This window comes from Taudactylus pleione, unplaced genomic scaffold (genome assembly GCF_031769625.1).
Source record: "Taudactylus pleione unplaced genomic scaffold, aTauple2 ptg000009l, whole genome shotgun sequence".
Lineage (NCBI taxonomy): Eukaryota > Metazoa > Chordata > Amphibia > Anura > Myobatrachidae > Taudactylus > Taudactylus pleione.
The window spans coordinates 12,068,180-12,087,380 of NW_028284412.1; the positions used below are offsets into that span (position 1 = coordinate 12,068,180).

Sequence of the window (19,201 nt, forward strand, 5' to 3'; positions counted from 1 at the left end):
ACACATTAATTAAAGTATACTTAGTAAGGTTCGTAAACTATGTGGCATATAAACAAATAAATAACTCAGTATTTAAGTAATGGTGTATCTGTAGTCAAATTAATGAGCATATATCTAATACCAGTCGGGCAATAAAGTATAACCAAAGAATGGTTTATTCACGTGACAGCATCTGCGGGTCTCTGGTCTGAAGATGGGGCATATAAAATACTGGTACCTTCAAAGGCAAATATGTTATAAGAGGTCAGTGTCAATGAGCTAATATTGATCAAAAAATGATTTGGCCTAAACCCAGGAGTATCAACAGTTCCCGAGCCATCAAAACGCATGCGTGTTACGCTTTCAAATCGGGGAGCTTGTCTACCAATTACTGCATCCAGGGCACTAGCCAAATCCATTCCCAACATCTGAGGAAATACTGACTCTACAGGAGAACCTAAGATCTCTATGGGGTGAAAAGAGCTCTGGTTTCGTTGGTAGTGGAGATTATCAACCTTACCAGTTGTGGGAAAAAGGATCTTGGTCTGCTGAGTAAAAATGACCTGGTTTTCCAGCCCATGTGGGTCATCAGCAACTGTAACTGCATAATTTGCCAGTGCTCCTTCTTTAGGAAGAGTGGCATCTAATTTCAGTATGATCTTCTCTATCCATCTGTCAATTTGGGGCAGAAGAATCAGAGCAATGGATTCCACCAGCTCAGTAGCAAAAGAGGAGTGTACAAGAAACATTTTCATATCTTAGTTAATTAAAGCATATGTTATAATATACTATTACAGAGGTATAAATATTAATACAATAATGAAGTTGCAATTTTAGATCTTACCACAAGGTGGCAGTGTAAGATCACAAATATAGATATCTTAGTATATTCAGAGTTAAAACACCAGAAATACTGCAGCTTGTAAAAACAAAGCAAGACACGTGTAATATATTGTAAATGTGATACAAACACCTGATTAAAGGAGGTGAAATAAACGGCACTGAAGTCCTGGAGCAGTAGAACCAGCCTCCTAGTTCACTGTACGATATGATGCAGCCTCAGCCAGTCCCCCTCAGGAGCAAGCAACAGACAGTCCCAAGCCCCCGATGCAAAGTTCGTAGAATAACAGAGCAAAGGAGACTAGCAGAAGGAAGAACCAGCAAGACACAGAATGCAGAAATATCACTCAAGAACAACTGCAGCGCAGATTCAGCATTTTTCCAGGGATCACCAGGATGGATGAGAAGCAGCAGCCAGCGTTGATCACAGGTGCAAACCCTCCAGAGCAAGGGAGGTGAAGGCAGGCACTGCAGCGGCAGATGGAACACAGGAAGTGCCTCCAGGACACCCAGTCAGTCGGCTAGGCAGAAGCAGGGAGCAGCCAGTGCAAGGCAGCTCAGCAGGGAGCCGAATTCAGCACCTCCACGGCACTATGATAGCAGGAGTACACCAGCCACTTCAGCACGTAAGCCGATCGGTGCAGCACTAGCAGATTCCTCTCTGCACTGGAGCAGGTCAGACAGGCAAAGGGGAAAAAAGTCAGATAACCAGGAAGCCAGGGGTCTGACCAGGGTGTCCACTGGGGTGACGTGCTGCAATTTCAGGCTCAGTCACATACCCGAGGAAGTAGGTCCCACAACCGGCGATCCTCCACGATACAGAGCAATAGACTCAAGTAAACTTACGTCTTCCCAAGTTTTTCGCGCCCAAAGATGGCCTCGGGCGGTCATAAACGCCGTGACTATGCAGGCTTGACTCCGGTGCAGAAAGGGGGTCTCCAGACCTGAGAGAAGAACAAAATCTCTGCTGAAGTTTCAGAGTTGTTTTAACTGGCAGTAGCAGATACTTTTTAAAGGAAAAACCCTGATACAGCACTAGTTTAACAGTCCAGATCTGGAGCCCATGTAAAATGCGGCCGCTCTAGGTGCCCCGCCCACCGGAAGTCCAGTGTACAATATTTTATCATTTTTGTAGCTAAGTGTTCACGATGAGTCCTAATAGTCCCTGTGATGCGCCTTCAGGAGTGCCGGAAGGGACGTAGGTAGTTGCTAGTATATATGAGTAGCAAGCATGGATTTGGAGATTTGGCCTTTGCCTCTGCAATGGTTTGTTAGTACCCCTTTCCTGCTCAGCATACTGAAGGCAAGGAAACAAGCATGTCTTATGTTGGTGGAGCATTATATAAGCTTTTAGCTGATTATTATGAAAGGACTTTGTGTGAATTATCTCTTAAAATAAACTACAGCTTGGTCTCCTAATCAAATTAAACCGTTAATTTCCTGGGTAGTGACCTCAATGTAGATAACTTTTGTCATCATTGAAGATTTATATAATATACAGGGACAGAAGAGCCCTACATCACATATAGCTGTAGACATAGATGATGTACAGCCTGTTGCATATGGAGCAAGCTCAGGAGAACAGGATAGCATATTATCCAAGTCAATATGAAGACCATTAAGTAGAAGGGGATCTACACACAGAGGACATTCTACAATTAGTGCAGAAGTTTGGACTCTCAAGTAGCTCTTCAGGTATCTTGTTCTATTCCCGTCACATATACACTAGAACAAAGTTAATAAATACTTTGTTAATTCCATGGAACTTCAAATTAGGCTATGTATTCCCTCCTTTTCCTCCTTACCAACACTCCACAGATTAGTTCATGAAGGATGCTGTAGAGGTCGTAGTGATGCTTTTAGTTTGGATGAGCTGTCTGGTGAAGTCTTCTGGAACAGCCATGGTAGTGGGAGTGGAGATAGAGCAGGCTTTGCTAAAACACAAGTGAGTCATTGACAAAACATTGACAAGTGATTTAAAGTACTTTAATCCAGAAAACAATATTCTTTATTTACTATAGGATCTGGAATAATCTGTTTTATCCGGCTTCTGCTACCAATCCACTAATTCTGTTTTCTGTTTAGTGGATTAGATAAGGCCTTGCTCTCACTGCCGTGACAGTTCAAATATCTCTGCTTAGGGTTTTTCTGGACACAAGATCGGCATCTAATTTTTTTTTTTTTTTAAGCAGTAACAAGAATCAGTCCTTGCATCAAGCCTTTTGTGGCACTTGGGGCTCTTAATACTCTAAGGCTGAACATTTTAGAGCCTTTGAAAGATGTGTTCCTCAAGTCACTCACACTTGAGATGTTCTTTCTGGTAGCAATGCTGTCTGCCCGTCGAGTGGGAGAACTACATGCCCTATGGTGTAAGGATCCTCTTTTGAACATATGTATGGACAAAATGGTGTAGTAAACTAATCTCCCACACTCCCTAAGATAGTTTTCACTGTCCTTCTCAATTAGTTTCCGTTCACCTCCAACCACCAATGATGAAGAATAATTACATACTCTGCAACTTGTCAGGTCTTTTATTGATTTCTCTCCAGAACAAAGTTATTTGGGAAGACGGATCAACTACTTGTCCTTCCTCTTGGACCCCGATCAAGCACATTCTCAATCCAAACATACTCTTACAAAATAAATTAAAGCTGTCATTGTGCGGGCTTACAATGGGAATGGATATGAGGTCCCAGAAGATATAAGGGTGCATCCTACATATGTGGTGGTAACCCCCTGGACATGCAGGGCTTGACCGGATGACCTCACTCTGCTAGGGGATCACAGATTATTTTAAACCCCACTGGATCTTTGAATATTAGGGATGTGTGGGCATGATTCTGGGTATGTGTGGGCATGCTGCTGCAACATTCCCTGGATAGTGTTGGCTAATTTCCACTGATTCCTCACCATGGAGCAGTCTCTGCAGGGTAGCACAGGGCTTTAGCTTGGAGACACTGGGCTTAATCCAGAACAGCCAGAGAAAAAAATAGCGGCTTGCGCTATTCTGTTGGGCACGTGATACATGCATCTTGAAGCAAGTAGAGGTTTATTTCTCAGTCTTTAAAAAGACAATTACTCCACAGCATACATACTGTTTATTCTTCAGAACTACAGTAAAGTCCTCTGAGAGTCTCAGGATATATACATTTCAGGCTCAAATGCTCTGTTTTTATCCCATTCTTGCACACAGTACCACAGGGGGTAAATACCCATCCTGGGTCCCTTAACCAATCAAGCTAAGTGCATGCATTGTGTCTGAGACCTCTTGGTCTTATATATCAATCAGCCAACTACAGTATATCACAAAATATTAATAAATACTGTTGATTATACATAAAACATCCTTTTTTGTATAGTGCTTGGGTACCATGTTATGGCCGCCATGGGTGTGATAAGGAAATGCAACACTTAGTACCATTTATCTTATTTCCTTGAAATACTCATGGCAGCCGGATATTCCCACCCATGTTGTCTATTTTTTGTTTTTTACTATAGCTTGGGAAAATTGTCAGAGACACCAAAAGGAGGGAGTGTAACATTATATACCTTCCAGGGGTACTTTTTTCCAGTGTCTATTCAGCTGGCTAAAGCTGGCCATACACGATGAGATTCAAAAGTTGGTCAGATCAGTTGTACGATTTCCCTTGAAAATTCTTCCCTTCAGATACAGGACGATTTGTATTTAAAATGCAACTATTTCACATAAGACCATACGATTTGATCAATCACATCACATAATGTGTGTCAATTCCTGCATGATCAGTTGAGATCTCTCTGCAAAACCATCTGATCTGCGATCCAACTAGACGACGGCGGGGACGCGCATGGGGGTCGCAGAAAACTCAAGATACAACTATTTTCAAATGAATGGTCTGTCCAACCTGTAGAAACTGCCCAAATCGTGTGATCAATCGTCCCGTGTATGGCCGGCATTAGGAGCTTACCCATGGGGTATTTCAAGGAAATAAAATAAACAGTATTTATTATGTATTGGATCCGATTTAGAGAAATGAATGAAATTACCATGTTCTTCCCTTTTCCCCAGCTACCAGCTCAGATGGGCTGCATCTTTAATAATCCAGTGCTGCTGCATTACATCAGCTGTGCTAAAGAAGACGACTCCTTGCTGCGGCTAAACTACTGGTTGGCATTTACCCTGCATGAAGGTATAAAATTGGTTATTTGCTTCAATTTTGTTTTTAGTTAACAACACTAATACTTTTAATTTTACTTTGTGAGCCTTAATGCAATGACTTGAATAAGTATTACGCTTACTGGGAATCAAGCCACTATGAAGTCTCATCCTGTAGTAGGACCCAATAATAAGAGGGTATGTCACTATCCAATCCAGAATGGGTCATACAGATGACTGATTCCAGTGCTGCAGGCTTGGTCACTAAGAGAAAAGAAAGGGAACTCTATGGAAAGCAGATACAGTTTCAACAACACTTTCTGAAGAAGCATCTCACAATAGTCTCAGACAAGAGAACCAGAGGCCACCAGTATTAGAGCTCGGATGTTGGAGGGAGTAAAACTGATACCTTGGGAAGAACCTTACTGTCACTTTCCATGTAGCAGCCATGCAGTGACAGATGACCCAAGCAGGTGGCAAGTTTTTTCAAGAAGAGAGACAGGTTCGTAGTTTTTCAGGATGAACTGGACAAAGGCTTAAAATTGGCTTCTTTAACTGTACGTGTTTTGGCTCTTTCCATTCTTTTTTTTTTCGGAGGCTGTTGTCTTCTGAGATTCAGATGTTTCTTCAAAGGGTTGTTACATGTTCTCACCCCCCTTATGTGCCGCTGGTGGCTGTCTTGGGATCGTAATTTTGTTTTTGCTGCTCTGCAAAAACCTCCTTTTGAGCCTCTGGACTCTGCAGAGTTTAAGCATCTCATATGGGAGGTAGCTTTTTAAAATGTTCCATTTGTTCCACAAGACGTGTATCGGAGATGGCAGCTGTTTCATGTTGGTCTCCATATTTGATTTTATACTAAGATAGGGCTGTACTGAGGCCTATACTGTTTTGTTCAGTACAAGTTGCTCTCTCATTTTCATTAAAATAATTATTCCTGCAGTTTTAGGATTTGTCATCAAGGGATGGCATGTCTTATCCTTACTGTACGTTTTGTGTGAGCCTTACAGGTCTATGTACATCGCTTGGCTCCCTTGCAAATGCAAGAATGTCTTTTCGTTCTCTGTAAAGATCACAAGAGGTTGGCCTGCATCCTAGATGTCTGTAGCACGATGGATAATAGTGGCCATAATTCAGGCTTATGTTTCAGAGTACATTCCTGTTGTTGAGGGTATTGTAGCAGATCAGTGTGCACCTCTTGGGTGGGGTGACGTGGTGCGTTAGTGGAGAAATTATGCCTGACAGCCATTCATACACTTACAAAATTCTAGAGATTTTAATGTCTTTGTGGTTAAGGACGCTAGCTTCTGGCGCAGAGTAATGCGCGCTGCGGTGACTGAGCGTAGACTTTCATAGTGGCAGCTTTGGAAATTCCCTATGATTAGCTGTGTACCCCAGATTGATATTCACCGTTAAATCAGTTTCTATCCATCCATTTGGGGGACACTGTGGTCCCATCCATGTTTTGCTTTTTGTGTGTGAGTGTAGTATGCTTTAGTGTTTTAATTGCAGGGCACTTTTTTTTGTGGCTTTATAAAGTTTAACTGAAGTCCTGTTTGCTCCGGTGGAGCATATACAGCCATGGCCAAAAGTTTTGAGAATGACACAAGTATTGATTTTCACAAAGTTTGCTGCTTCAGTGTTTTTAGACCTTTTTGTCAGATGTTACTATGGTATACTGAAGTAAAATTACAAGCATTTCATAAGTGTCAAAGGCTTTTATTGACAATTACATTAAGTTTATGCAAGGAGTCAATATTTGCAGTGTTGACCCTTTCTTTTTTTTTTTTTTTCAAGACATCTGCAATTCGCCCTGGCATGCTGTCTATCAACTTCTGTGCCACATACTGACTGATGGCAGCCCATTCTTGTCTAATCAATGTTTGGTGATGGTCAGAATTTGTGGGTTTTTGTTTGTCTACACGCCTCTTGAGGATTGACCACAAGTTCTCAATGGGATTAAGGCCTGGGGAGTTTCCTGGCCATGGACCCAAACTGTTGAAGTTTTGTTCCCCGAGCCACTTAGTTAGCACTTTTGGCTTATGGCAAGGTGCTCCATCATGCTGGAAAAGGCAATGTTCGTCACCAAACTGTTCTTCAATGATTGGGAGAAGTTGCTCTTGGAAGATGTTTTAGTACCATTCTTTATTCATGGCTGTGTTCTTAGGCTAAATTGTGAGTGAGTCCAACCCCACACATGAATGGTCTCAGGATGCTTTACTGTTGGCATGACACAGAACTGATGGTAGCGCTCCGGGCAAGCATTTTCCAGATGCCCCAAACAATCTGATAGGGGATTCATCAGACAAAATTACTTTACCCCAGTCCTCAGCAGTCCAATCCCTGTACCTTTTGCAGAATATCAGTCTGTCCCTGATGTGTTCCTGGTGAGAAGTGGCTTCTTTGCTGCCCTTCTTGACACCAGGCCATCCTCCAAAAGTCTTCGCCTCACTGTGCATGAAGATGCACTCACACCTGCCTGCTGCCATTCCTGAGCAAGCTCTGCACTGGTGGTGCCCCGATCCCGAAGCTGAATCAACTTTAGGAGATGGTCCTGGCGCTTGCCATGGTTAGCAGAGAAAGAACAATGGTTTGAAGCTCCATCCTCCTTTTAAAGCTTCCAGTCTGTTATTCGATCTCAATCAGCATGGCAGAGTGATTGTCCTCGTCAACACTCTCACCTGTGTTAACGAGAGAATCACTGACATGTCAGCTGGTCCTTTTGCGGCAGGGCTGAAATGCAGTGGACATTGTTTTTGGGATTAAGTTTATTATAATGGCAAAAAGGGACTTTGCAATTCATCTGATCACTCTTCATGACCTTCTGGAGTATATGCAAATTGCCATCATAAAAACTGAAGCAACAGACTTTGTGAAAACCAATACTTGTGTCATTCTCAAAACATTTTGGCCATGGCTGTAGTATTTAGAGGGAAGATCTTGGCTACAAACTAGTGCAGTTTCATATGGCATCACCCCACAGTGCCCTCTTCACCTCATAGTGAGCAGCGTCCCCCCAGATGGCTTAAGAAAACGGATTTAACGAGAAATACCAAGATTCAGCTCGCTGTTTCTCTCCTTTTGGATCTTTGTTTAGGATTAATAGTGTAATCTCCATTACAATAAAGTAGAAATCGACAGTGTCTCCATATCTGCAAAAGTAAGATATGTACATGGGAGTTGCACTAAGCACACAACAGGAATCAGTGGGTCAGAACAGATTACATGTTTACTCTGAATTTTAACAAATTATGTCACTGCAACAGTTGGTCTTTGGTTATAAACAGACCATGATTATGATTTATACAGCAGATACACTCTGCAGTGTTAAATCGGCTGAATGAATAAACTGTCACACAGCAGTGTATAGTTTTTAATAATGTGTAAAAAATTCTCAGTACTGATGTTCTTTTACAACATTTGAGACCTCTTCAAGAATAAGGAAGTGACACTCTGTTGGATCATCAGGTTATGTATGTAACCCCTGATGTCAATAATGCTTTTAACCCAGGAAAATCAGCAACGGTAATCACGCCTCTACCAGTAGGCCGAATTTGGCTGGCAAGGATGAAGCAAGCCTAGGGTAACTCTGAGAAATTGTCTCCGTGCAGATTCCATGGGCATAGTGAGGCAGGCAGGATGAAATTATGCCCCTATATAATCTATTATTGGGAAAGTGCTGTGGGTGCTATTGCACTACTGAAGGCCCACACAGTTGAGGCCGAATTGCCAAGCCTGTTTTTGTGTCTCACTCTTGGCGATAGAAGGTTCATTCTACTGTGTTCAGCTACCAGAGGAGGCCAATTCAATTGAATGTTTTTTTTAGGATAGTGAGTCCCTGATTAGCGATATATGAATAAGCCAAATCGCCGGAGCCCTATTCCTATGTGCTTTATATGAATTAGAGATGAGGTGCCTATCCACTTGCCGTTCCTCATCCCCTGTAGTGCCTACACTGAACGATATGTCGTCTAGTGCAGGCACCCTCCCTCATTCCTGAACATGCACAACCTGTCGTTATCGGCAGATTGGCCGGCATGTTCAGGCGATGATTAAGGTCTGAAACGACCAGCGGTCGTTTCCAACATTATACTGCCTGATTTATGCACGATTAGTGAGCGATTGAACGATTACGATGTCGTAATCGTTCAATAGCTCATTTATATCGGCAAGTGGATACGCACCTGTACGTACATAAAATGTGTGTTTTTTTTAAAGGTTATCATCAGCTCTTTTTATGTGTCATCACACATTTTAGTTCCAGTGATCTGTAACTTATTAATATCTAATAAATAATATTTTACATTCTGTTACTGTGCAATAAAATGGACATCTTTTGGGAATGCCATAACATTTTGCTACAGTAAAAGGTACATTGATGACACCAAGCTTCTATGTTAGAAATAAATGTTTCTTTGTTACAGAATGTGCCTGGTACACAGGGAAAATGCACTCTAAGGATGAAGTGGAGACCTTTCTAAGCACTGTTGTGAGCACACAGGAGTTTCTACAGGCAAGTCATGTTTTATTATACTTTTAGTTTAATAGAAGTAAAGTGAGATTTATACAAATGCATATATTTTATTGCTCTCTAACACAGGCACTAAAGCCGAAAACCCTTTTAAACCTAATATAAACATAATTTGTACAGTCCTAAAATGCACCTGTAACCAGGTCCTGTGATATTATTAGCTGTAGCCGCTTCATGGAAGAAGTAACCTATTAAGCTCGTGCACATATGTTTACATGTTCTTAAATACAGGTAATTTTACATTACATAATACTGTATTTATGAACCCACAGAGAACCACCACTGGCGTATTCCCTATGAGAGGATGCCCAATGCCTTTTAATTCAGTGTGTACACTCTTTTGCATAACTTCTAATAAAAATATTAGGAAATAATTAGATGTTTAACTAAAGTTTCTCTCCAGTCTGTGAATTGGGGCTAGCAATAGTTTTTATCCATCAAGATTATTCAAAGGAATTCATATTAGTGACCGCTCAGATGAGCTTTTTTGTGTCCCCAAGTTTCTATCATATATAACAAAAGCAGAAGGAAAGTGCTGGTGAGGTGGTGTTGGTGTAAGTTATGTAATAATAAATCTGCAAGATGAACTCTACCTGCACTTTCCATCTTTTACCCACCCAGAAAGCAATACAAGATAGCTTGGAGAAATGTGTAAGGCACCCATATGAAAGAGGGCTTATGCTTTCATAAAACAAACGTATAGCACATACAGAACAGCCACTTATTTTGTATATAACTCCTGCTGTGCTTTTTGTCTGTACTCAGGAAGGACTTTCAGGCAGTGAGGAATTCCTTCACAAGTGTCTTCCACACTGGAATGGGAATCACCGCTCCCAAATATTGGGCCTCCTCAGCTGGATTTCGCCTTTCTCCTTTCCAGGTGGGTAGAAAAAAGATGATTTCTAATTGGGCTCAGCCAGTCTCTATTATAATTAGCCAGTAACTTTGTTAAGGAATGTGTGATAAAAACATAGTACATGGGGGTCAATTAAAGTAGGAGCAGGAGGGACAAATTGCCGTTATAATTTATAGAAATGCTGGCAACTGTAGCAGAACTTGCCTCCCTCGTTGCCCAATCTTGCATTTTTGTACGCATCCCTATGGAGTCCAGCTGTACTGTAAGTGCCTAATTAAATTGAGGGTCTAAATATCTGGCTCATTGCGGCTGCAGTACATTATGGAGTGTGGCCTCAGATGAGGAACCAAGATTTCTGTGACTGCCTGGGGGTAAGGTCATGTGACCATTTTGTCTTTCATAAGCACAATTGCTGTGAACACTGTACAGCCTGTGCTTCTGCCATGGTACTGTACAATCCTCTGATGGTAGTGCTGTCATTAGATCCCCATAAGTGACAGACAGCACAGGAAGCATCTGGGGGATGTTCCTCTGGCCATTCTAGAACTATGTGAAACGTTACATAAAGAACACACACTTGATTTTAGGCAAAATCTCTTCAAACGATATATTAATAGTAATGACATTCACTAGAATACACAAAGTAATTGAAGAATGGAGTGGATGAAAGTGTTGTGTAACAATTGTCTGCAAAAATTACTTTTTTAATGGATGAAGGTGTTATGACCTAGGGATTATAGTAACAATGTTATTTTAAGTATTGGTAGTCTACTGATATGTTTTGTGGATAATCGTATTATATCCAATTCATGTCAAATGTATTTTTTAACTAAATATCTAAATATATCGCTTTTATGCACTCACCTCTTCACTAAACAATTAGGGGGTTATGCAACATTTATCTTTCATCCTTTTGGGGGACTCTGGACCATGGAATATAGACCATGCATTATGATTTTGACACTCTAAAATATTTGTGCTCCTCCATCTTCTGCATCCCTTTCCTGCAGGGTTATTGTTCTGAGCGCCCACAGGTCAGGGCTGTATTCCTCCGATGCTGCCTCAGCAGTTTTTTTTTCCTTAATGTAAGTCATCATCTTATTAATACTATGGCTGCGGGTGGTTGAATCACTGGGCTTACGGGTAGAAAAAAGAAGACTTTGTTGGGGGCACTCAAATTAAGACTGATATCTGATACAAACTTACAACCTGGTTGCAGAAACTCTCCAGCACGAAACTGGATACAATCCAATTACATTGTGTGTCATCTCTGGAGATATCCAGACTTGTTTTTGATTTTATTTGTGTGCCTAAACGACCACCATGCCTTTGTATTATTATTAACGCTTGTCATAAAACACAATCTGTTAGATGCTATTTTTCTGAGCAATACCATGCAGTTAACTCTCAATTTATTTAAAACTAGTTTTTAGCAACTAACCAGTGCATTGGTTTAACATATACTTCATTTTCTGACAATCTGTCTTATGTTTGCCTACTCGTTTGGCATTGTGGCTTCTGTGCATTTGTCTTTGAGGATATTTGGCTAGTTATAGGCAGCAATAGGAGATTTTCAGTTCCATCTGGAATATTTAATTAGGTGATCACAAATTTTGGACCGTTGCAATAAATAAAATAATAATAAAAAATACATAATAAATATTCGCCTAAATCCACAGCTATAATTTAGCTATTCCTCACATCATCTATTAGTGCATTATGCACATTATTTTCCCACTTATTTAGAGTGGCACTCCATTCAGCACAAACTGATTGGGAAATTATATGTTTGTACGTCATAGACACTGTTTTGTTAACTATTCGTTTACTCTTATAATTTTTATACATATATAGTGGAATAAAAGTTAAGTTTTAATATCGACAGACCTTTCTGTGGACACATAATTTGAGTGCCCCCCAACAAAGTCTTCTTTTTTCTACCTGTATACTCTGTATTTCTCTGACTCAGGGGAGCACCGCCAACTCCTAAATTTGTTTCTTTCCAATATTGGATACTATGATTATTATATAACTTGGCCAGTATATTTAAGATTATTACCCCATCCTATCTTAGTGGACTACAATCACCAAGGATGGTTCCTGTTTCTTTCTGTTCTTTTCCTGTGCGGGCCCCATAGCTATTTCTTCAAAGGCACTGGGCTCTCTGCAGACTGGAGCTGGGTGAGGAGGCATTATAGTTTGGTGCTGCCTCCCACTTCCAAGGTGGGGTTCTTCGTCCAGGGGACCTCTCACGATCAGCAGTCAGGTGCAGGAGCACCAAACAATGCATCAGTGTCATGGCCAAGGAAATTACTTTACTCTGCTGGTACAAGTTAGGTGACAATCTATTTAAGTCGCTGTCAGACTGGACCAGAGTGCAGGCTTTTTTGTGAGGCAGGGTCCTGAGAAGGTGACCTATCAGCGGCTCAACATAAGCATAAGGCAGCAAAAATGGTGCGGTCTTCATCAAGGCAGTTTCCGATTGCTTGCTGGGCCCTTGGTCCTACACAACTTAGCATCTCCTCCCCGATTGCCTGTAGTACATGGACTGAAGCTCAGTCAAAATACACTCAATTTTCCACAAGCTTCTCTTCTGAAACTCCGAGAATGACCCCATGCATCTAATGATGCTTGGCCAAGGGTCTTCAGGTCCCTTAGTGGGACACTTAGATTGCAGGGTCTTGTAAAGGTCTCTCCCCCTCCCCCTTGTTGGGTTGAAATACAGTGCAGAATTGCAGTCCCGTCACCAGCTGAGCAGCATGTGGTCAGTGTACTAAGACGCTCAAGAACCACACAGATCCTGTTGCACATTTTGAAATTCAAAACTCATGTAAGTGTGGATAGGTTCAAGATTGAACAGTTGAGACATGTTGTTAATGGCATGGAACAGGATAAATTCATGGTATTATTGGATGCTTTTGCCAATCTGGGAGGATTACAGATGTGTGGTTCATTCCCACCATTTTCAATTTCTTGATCAAGACAGATTCTCCGACCTAATGTTAGATGCCTTACTGGGGGGCAACACCAGACACTGGGGTCCTATGGTTGACTTGTCTTTGTGGATCTTCGTCTTAACACTCGACATTAGAGGATGTTCCTTCCATGGGACAAGATAGACCACAGGTTCTCAAACTTGGTCCTCAGGACCCCAAACAGTACATGTTTTCCAGGTCTCCTCACAGAATGGCAAGTGAAATAATTAGCTCCACCTGTGGATCTTTTAAAATGTGTCAGTGAGTAATGAGTACAGCTGCGCATCTGCTGGGTGACTTGGAAAACGTGAACTTTGTGTGGTCCTGAGGACCGAGTTTGACAACCACTAACACTAGAAATTCTTGTTGCAGGAGGGTTGTCATCTTTCATTGCTGGTATATAACAGAATTAGAAAAAATTCCACCACTGCGCTGAGTACTAATAAAAATTGTAGATAGTGATGATAAAGTATAACAATTTAATCAGACAATGGACAGTAAAAACACATAAATACCATTAAGAAATGGATAAAAGAAAAAGTAAAGTGCAAATGCAATTGCACATAAATAACAATAAGGTGCAAATATGACTGCATACAATGGAACACCATCCAAGAATGAAATAAGGACTGTTCAATGAAATGCAGAATAGAGCACACCGTCACGTACCCAGTGAATGAGCACTGGGACCCCTAGATAACCGGTCCTGGGATCATCCGGAATCTCCTAAGGGGTCAGACACAGGGTCCCAATGCTTTTCAAATGAAGATATTTCTTGCTTCCAAGGCAAAAAGATTATGCAGGCTTCCAGTACCAACGCGTTTCAACCTTTAAGGGTCTTTTTCAAGGCCTGCAATATTCATCCCGGGACTCCTCAACTGGGAAGCGGATTCCTAAGTCGTCAGGACATACACACCGGAAAATGGGCTTTTTCAACTCCTAGTGAACAAATGGGGCCTACCAGATGTAGACCTCATGGCCTCACGTCACAATTTGCAAGGTCCCCAGGTATGGGTCCAGGACCAGAGACCCCTCAGCCACATTCGTGAACGCACTGGCAGTGAGATGGGACTTCAGGCTGGAGTATCTTTCCTCCGATATCCCTTCTTCCAAAGGTCCTCAGGAAATTCAAACAGGAAGGCGGAACAGTGATACTAGTAGCTCCTGCTAGGCCCAGACGCCATTGGTTAACCGACATACGGAATCTATCCATAGACATTCCGTTTCCTCTTCCTCTGTGGCCGGATCTGTTAGAGCAGGGTCCCTGCCTGCATCCAGACTTACCCCGTCTGTCTTTGACGACATAGCTCTTGAGTCTTACATTGTAAGAGCCAAAGGTTTCTCCAACTCTGTGATTCAAATGATGCTTAGGGCACGAAAACCTTCCTCTGACCACATCTATTACAGAGTTTGGCATGCTTTTGGTCAATGGTGTTCCCACAGAAAGTTTGACCCAAACATTTTTAGGGTTTCCCGGTACTTGCTTTTCTCCAGGCTGGGTTAGACCTCCGCCTAGCCACACTGAGAGTACAGGTTTCTGCGTTGTCAGTTTGGTTCCAGCAAAGGATTGCTTCTTTGCCAGATATTTTTTTACAGGGTGTTCTCAAGTTCAGCCACCGTTTGTCCCACTGGCACCGTGGGGATTTGTCCTTTGTTCTCAAGGGGCTGCAAGTTCCCCCATTTGAACCTTTGGACTCAGTAGATTTTAAATTGTTGACAGTGAAGACACTTATTCTCCTCGCTATCTCTTCTGCACACAGAGTCTCTGATTTGGCAGCACTCTCTTGTCGCTCCCCCTTTTTGATTTTTTTCACCAGGATAGAGCTGTCCTCTGTACACGGGCGGGTTACCTTCATAAGGTAGTGTCCTGTTTTCATGTGAATTAAGAGATTGTGGTTCCAGCTTTTCAGTCTTCAGACCTTTCTGTAGGTGAAAGCCTCCCTGGATGTGGTTCGTGCTCTCTGTATATATGTGGATCGTACAGACTCTTTGTGAAAACCATATAACACAAAAAGAGCGTCTGATTTTCTAAAACGAGGATAGCCAGCTAACAAACAATCTCTGGCTAGATGGTTACATATGTCTATCTCTCAGGCTTACACGCAGGCTGATCTCCAAGTACCAAACATGGAGACAGCAGATTCTACCCAGTCTGTGGGACCATCATGAGCGTTTCGTCGTGGTGCCTCTGCCGAGCAGTTGTGCAAGGCAGCCACGTGGTCTTCTGTCCACACTTTTCTTGGGTTCTACGCCTTTGATACTTTTGCCTTTTAGGATGCTTCCTTTCGGCGGCGGGTTCTCCTTTCTGCTCAGGATCGTCCCACCCTTAGGGGAACTTCTTTAGGACGTCCATATGGTATTCCTGTGGATCCCTATGGACCCTGAAGAAGAAAATAAGCGTTATGGTAGACTTGCCTTTGTTAACTTTTTCTTCGAGGTCCATAGGGTCCACAGGGCACCTAACCTGATGCACTTGGCTGAATTGTGTTATTTTTATTTCGGTCATGGATTCCCTCTTTTTCTGTGAGTATTTCTTGTGTACGATTGTTCTTACTTCTCCTCTTTCCTTCTCCTGCCTTGGGTTTGTTTACAAAACTGAATGCCTGTGGCCAGGGGCGGGGTATATGTGGAGGAGGACCTGGGGCATCCTAGGAGCTGAAAGCTCATTTGTTTGGTGCGTGGATCACTCCTATCACATTATCCCCATGGTGTCCCTGTGGACCTCGAAGAAAAAGCATTAACAATGGTAAGTCTATCATAACTCTTCTTTTTTTTTTTTATACTGATGTTAAATCTTTTTCTCTGAATCTATATTGGGGCAAGTTTACCAAACATAAAGTTTTGTTACTCTCTTGGTTTCGCGTCTCTAATGTTCTCTCCTGTTGGGACTTGGTTAGAAAATATCTGCGTTCCCTGCAAGGTGTTGACTAATATAGAATAGGGAGGAGCTCCAAATAAAGTTAATAATTTAAAGTGTCAAAGTCCTAAAGATGGCTTTCTGTACCCCACTATACAGTGTTACCCAATGGCTTCAAATAAAAGCATTTATTGGAATTTTAAATATCCTGTCTTAAATGCGGTTTGGGCCTGGTCATTAAGGGGTTAAATTACTTTAGGTATAAAAAATACATTAGTGTAGTATTTACAGTTTCCGCTTTAATATTCATGTTTAGAAAACAATTATTTTGGCATTTACTTTTTTTTTTTCATTTCAGAATTTGAAAGTGTATTTTGCGAAACGCTGACCCAGCTCTTTGTATCATCATCATTATATTTTAAAGTGAGTTATTGTCTGATTTCTGCATCATGCTGTCATTTCTCTTATAACTGCACTACCACCTACATAACAGACTAACATTCCTACTTCCCAGCCATGGGAGAACCAATTACAAGCAGTCTCTAGATTGGATTTCTCACACATCGCCTCTGCCGCCATTTAAAGTTAGTGAACTGAACTGATTTATCAGTTCTTTAACAGACAGCAGCAGCAAGTAGCAGCCACAGGGGCTTTGACTTGGGGACAGCCATGTTAGTAAATCTTTCATGTGGGTAGGAGTGCAGTTTTAAAATTAATTCATTCTTTCTTCTTCAGGGTCCATAGGGCTCCACAGGGAGAACTTGGGGTGTAGGTGGTGGTTGAGGACCGGGCAACGAACAGTTAAAGGTTTTGATTTGATGCAACGTTCCTTCCACCTATGCCCCGCCCACGAGCCAGAGTCACCGTCGGTGGCCGGCCTGAGTCGGGTCACCATTTTAACAGTTGGCTTCTTCAAGCAGCCCAAAAGCTTTTATTTTATTATTTTCTTTATTTTGTCTTTATTCTTCTGGGTGGGCAGCAGCAGACTGCCCATGGGAACTCTGTACTGCTACTCCATCACCCCTCCGGGCGCCACAACACCAGCTCCGCCTGGTGCTCTCGGCGGACATCTCGTGGACTTTGCTTGCTGGCCCCGCTGATAGACCCACACTGCAACCCGGATTCTAAGGGGACATGTACAGCTGGTCAATGCGTGATGTGACCCGCAGATGGGGCAGTCTTACCTCCGGTCTCAGGGGACAGACCGGAGGTGCTGAGGGTGAACACTGGCTCTGACCAACTGATCCACTAGACCAGTGGTTCCCAACCTCTGTCCTCAAGGCACAATAACAGTCCTGGTTTTAGTGATATCCATGATTGAGCACAGGTGGTTAAATTAAAATAACTAAAGTACTAATTAAGTCACTTGTGCTCAAGTATGGCTATCCTTAACCTGGACTGTTAGTGTGCCTTGAGGACTGTGGTTGGGAATCCCCTGCACTAGACCAGGGTACATATGGAGCAGGAATCCAGCATCCCGGTGGTTAACAATCAGCATGTGGAGGTCAGCTTTCCCTATTACAGCGGCCCCTCTCCTCAGCTCATGGCGCCATTCCACTGTGGTCCGGACACTCTGAGCTGCTCTCCTCCTCTGGCCCCACCCCCTCAGAGGTCTCCAGCGGTCATCTTCTTCTGGCTCAGCCACAGCTCTCTCAGGGAAACGCAAGGTCCGGTCCCCCTACACACCTCTCCCTACAGACAGGTTATGTAGCACTATAGCCTACCAGCCTTCGTGGACTGAGTAGTTGATTGTAGTGCCATTTTGCAGTTAGATGTAATTCTGCATTGTATGTGACTTTTGCTAGCGCTGTCTGTCTGGATAATCTCTCTAAACTGTTAGCATATGTCTTTCCCTGTTTTCTCATCTTTGCCTTAACATACAGGTGTATTCAGGGTTTCCTGTACCTCACATTTTCTTGTGAAGGTTGGCACATACAGTTGGTTGCTGCACTGTGCCATATTTTGTGCTGTGCGCTCCTACAGCTTACCCAATCATAATACAGGATCAATATATTGCATTCCCAATTAATCTCACATACCTAGTAGTTGCATATTACTCAGTGCCATATTGTGTGCTATACTACTATGCAGCTATGTCTAGCAAAGGCAAGAGTAGCAAGCAGCTGCACCCATACTGCTATCATGAAAATTGTGATGCAGCCTTCAATTAGGAGGATTTAATACAGGATGGGTAATGTGCTAGGTGGTGGTCTCCCCCAGCTCAATCGGACCCCCCAGCCCCTGCCCAAGAGCCCGCCTGGGCTTCCTTTTCTCAGGTGCTGGCTACTATGTTGGACCGCCTAGCAGTCCGGGCTGTAATTCTCCCTATGGGGTTGCCACAACAGGTATATGCAGTACAGGTACCTCCTATGCCTCTTCCATGGGTAGACATAATCTCTAACTCATTACAGAGTTTGGTGGCTACCTCTACAGCCTTTCAAAATATGTTGCAAGGTGGGAAGCCCCTACCCAGTAAGTCTACTAAGTGTTCTGTGTTATCTTCACAGTCTACACAGCTCTCAGATTCTGAGGTGTTATCTGAGGAGGCAGAAGATGCTGATCTCTCTAATACGGAGTCCCCTTCGGGGGAAGAAGCAGAGATTCAGTCTAAACTATTTAAACAACAAAAAGTGGCTTCAGCAGAGCTTCCGATCTCGGATCAACTAGTTGAGTACATGGCAGCCGCTTGGCAGATGCCTAGTAAGAGGTTTCAGCCCCAAAACGCTTGACCTCTTGTTATCGTTTTCCTGAAGTTAATTGTACAAGATGGGTAACTCCCCCAGAGGTGAATTCCCATATAAGGCGTTTGATTAAAAGTGCTATATTACCTATCCCTACAGTTTCCTCACTGAAGGACCCTACGGATAGAAAGATTAAAACTGGCCTTAAATCTGTGTCATTGCTCATCCGACCATGGCTATTGCATGAGTGGCTAAAGCAATTTGAGAGCTGGGCAGACGCCCTTGAAGAATCTTTTCCCCCAGATGCCTCTCGGGATCAGATGTCTTTTATATAGCTCACATAAGAGATG

The 19,201-nt window shown here is 42.6% G+C and overlaps 1 protein-coding gene across 1 annotated transcript in view; it reads left to right on the forward strand.

The window, feature by feature from the left end:
* Window positions 1-19,201, forward strand: part of CENPI (centromere protein I) — a 131,371-nt gene that overhangs the window by 73,939 nt on the left and 38,231 nt on the right. The window contains exons 11-14 of the mRNA XM_088466772.1: window positions 4,868-4,988; window positions 9,376-9,464; window positions 10,248-10,362; window positions 16,529-16,593. Of these exons, the coding sequence (XP_088322898.1) occupies window positions 4,868-4,988; window positions 9,376-9,464; window positions 10,248-10,362; window positions 16,529-16,593 (390 nt within the window). The remainder of the gene's footprint in view (window positions 1-4,867; window positions 4,989-9,375; window positions 9,465-10,247; window positions 10,363-16,528; window positions 16,594-19,201) is intronic.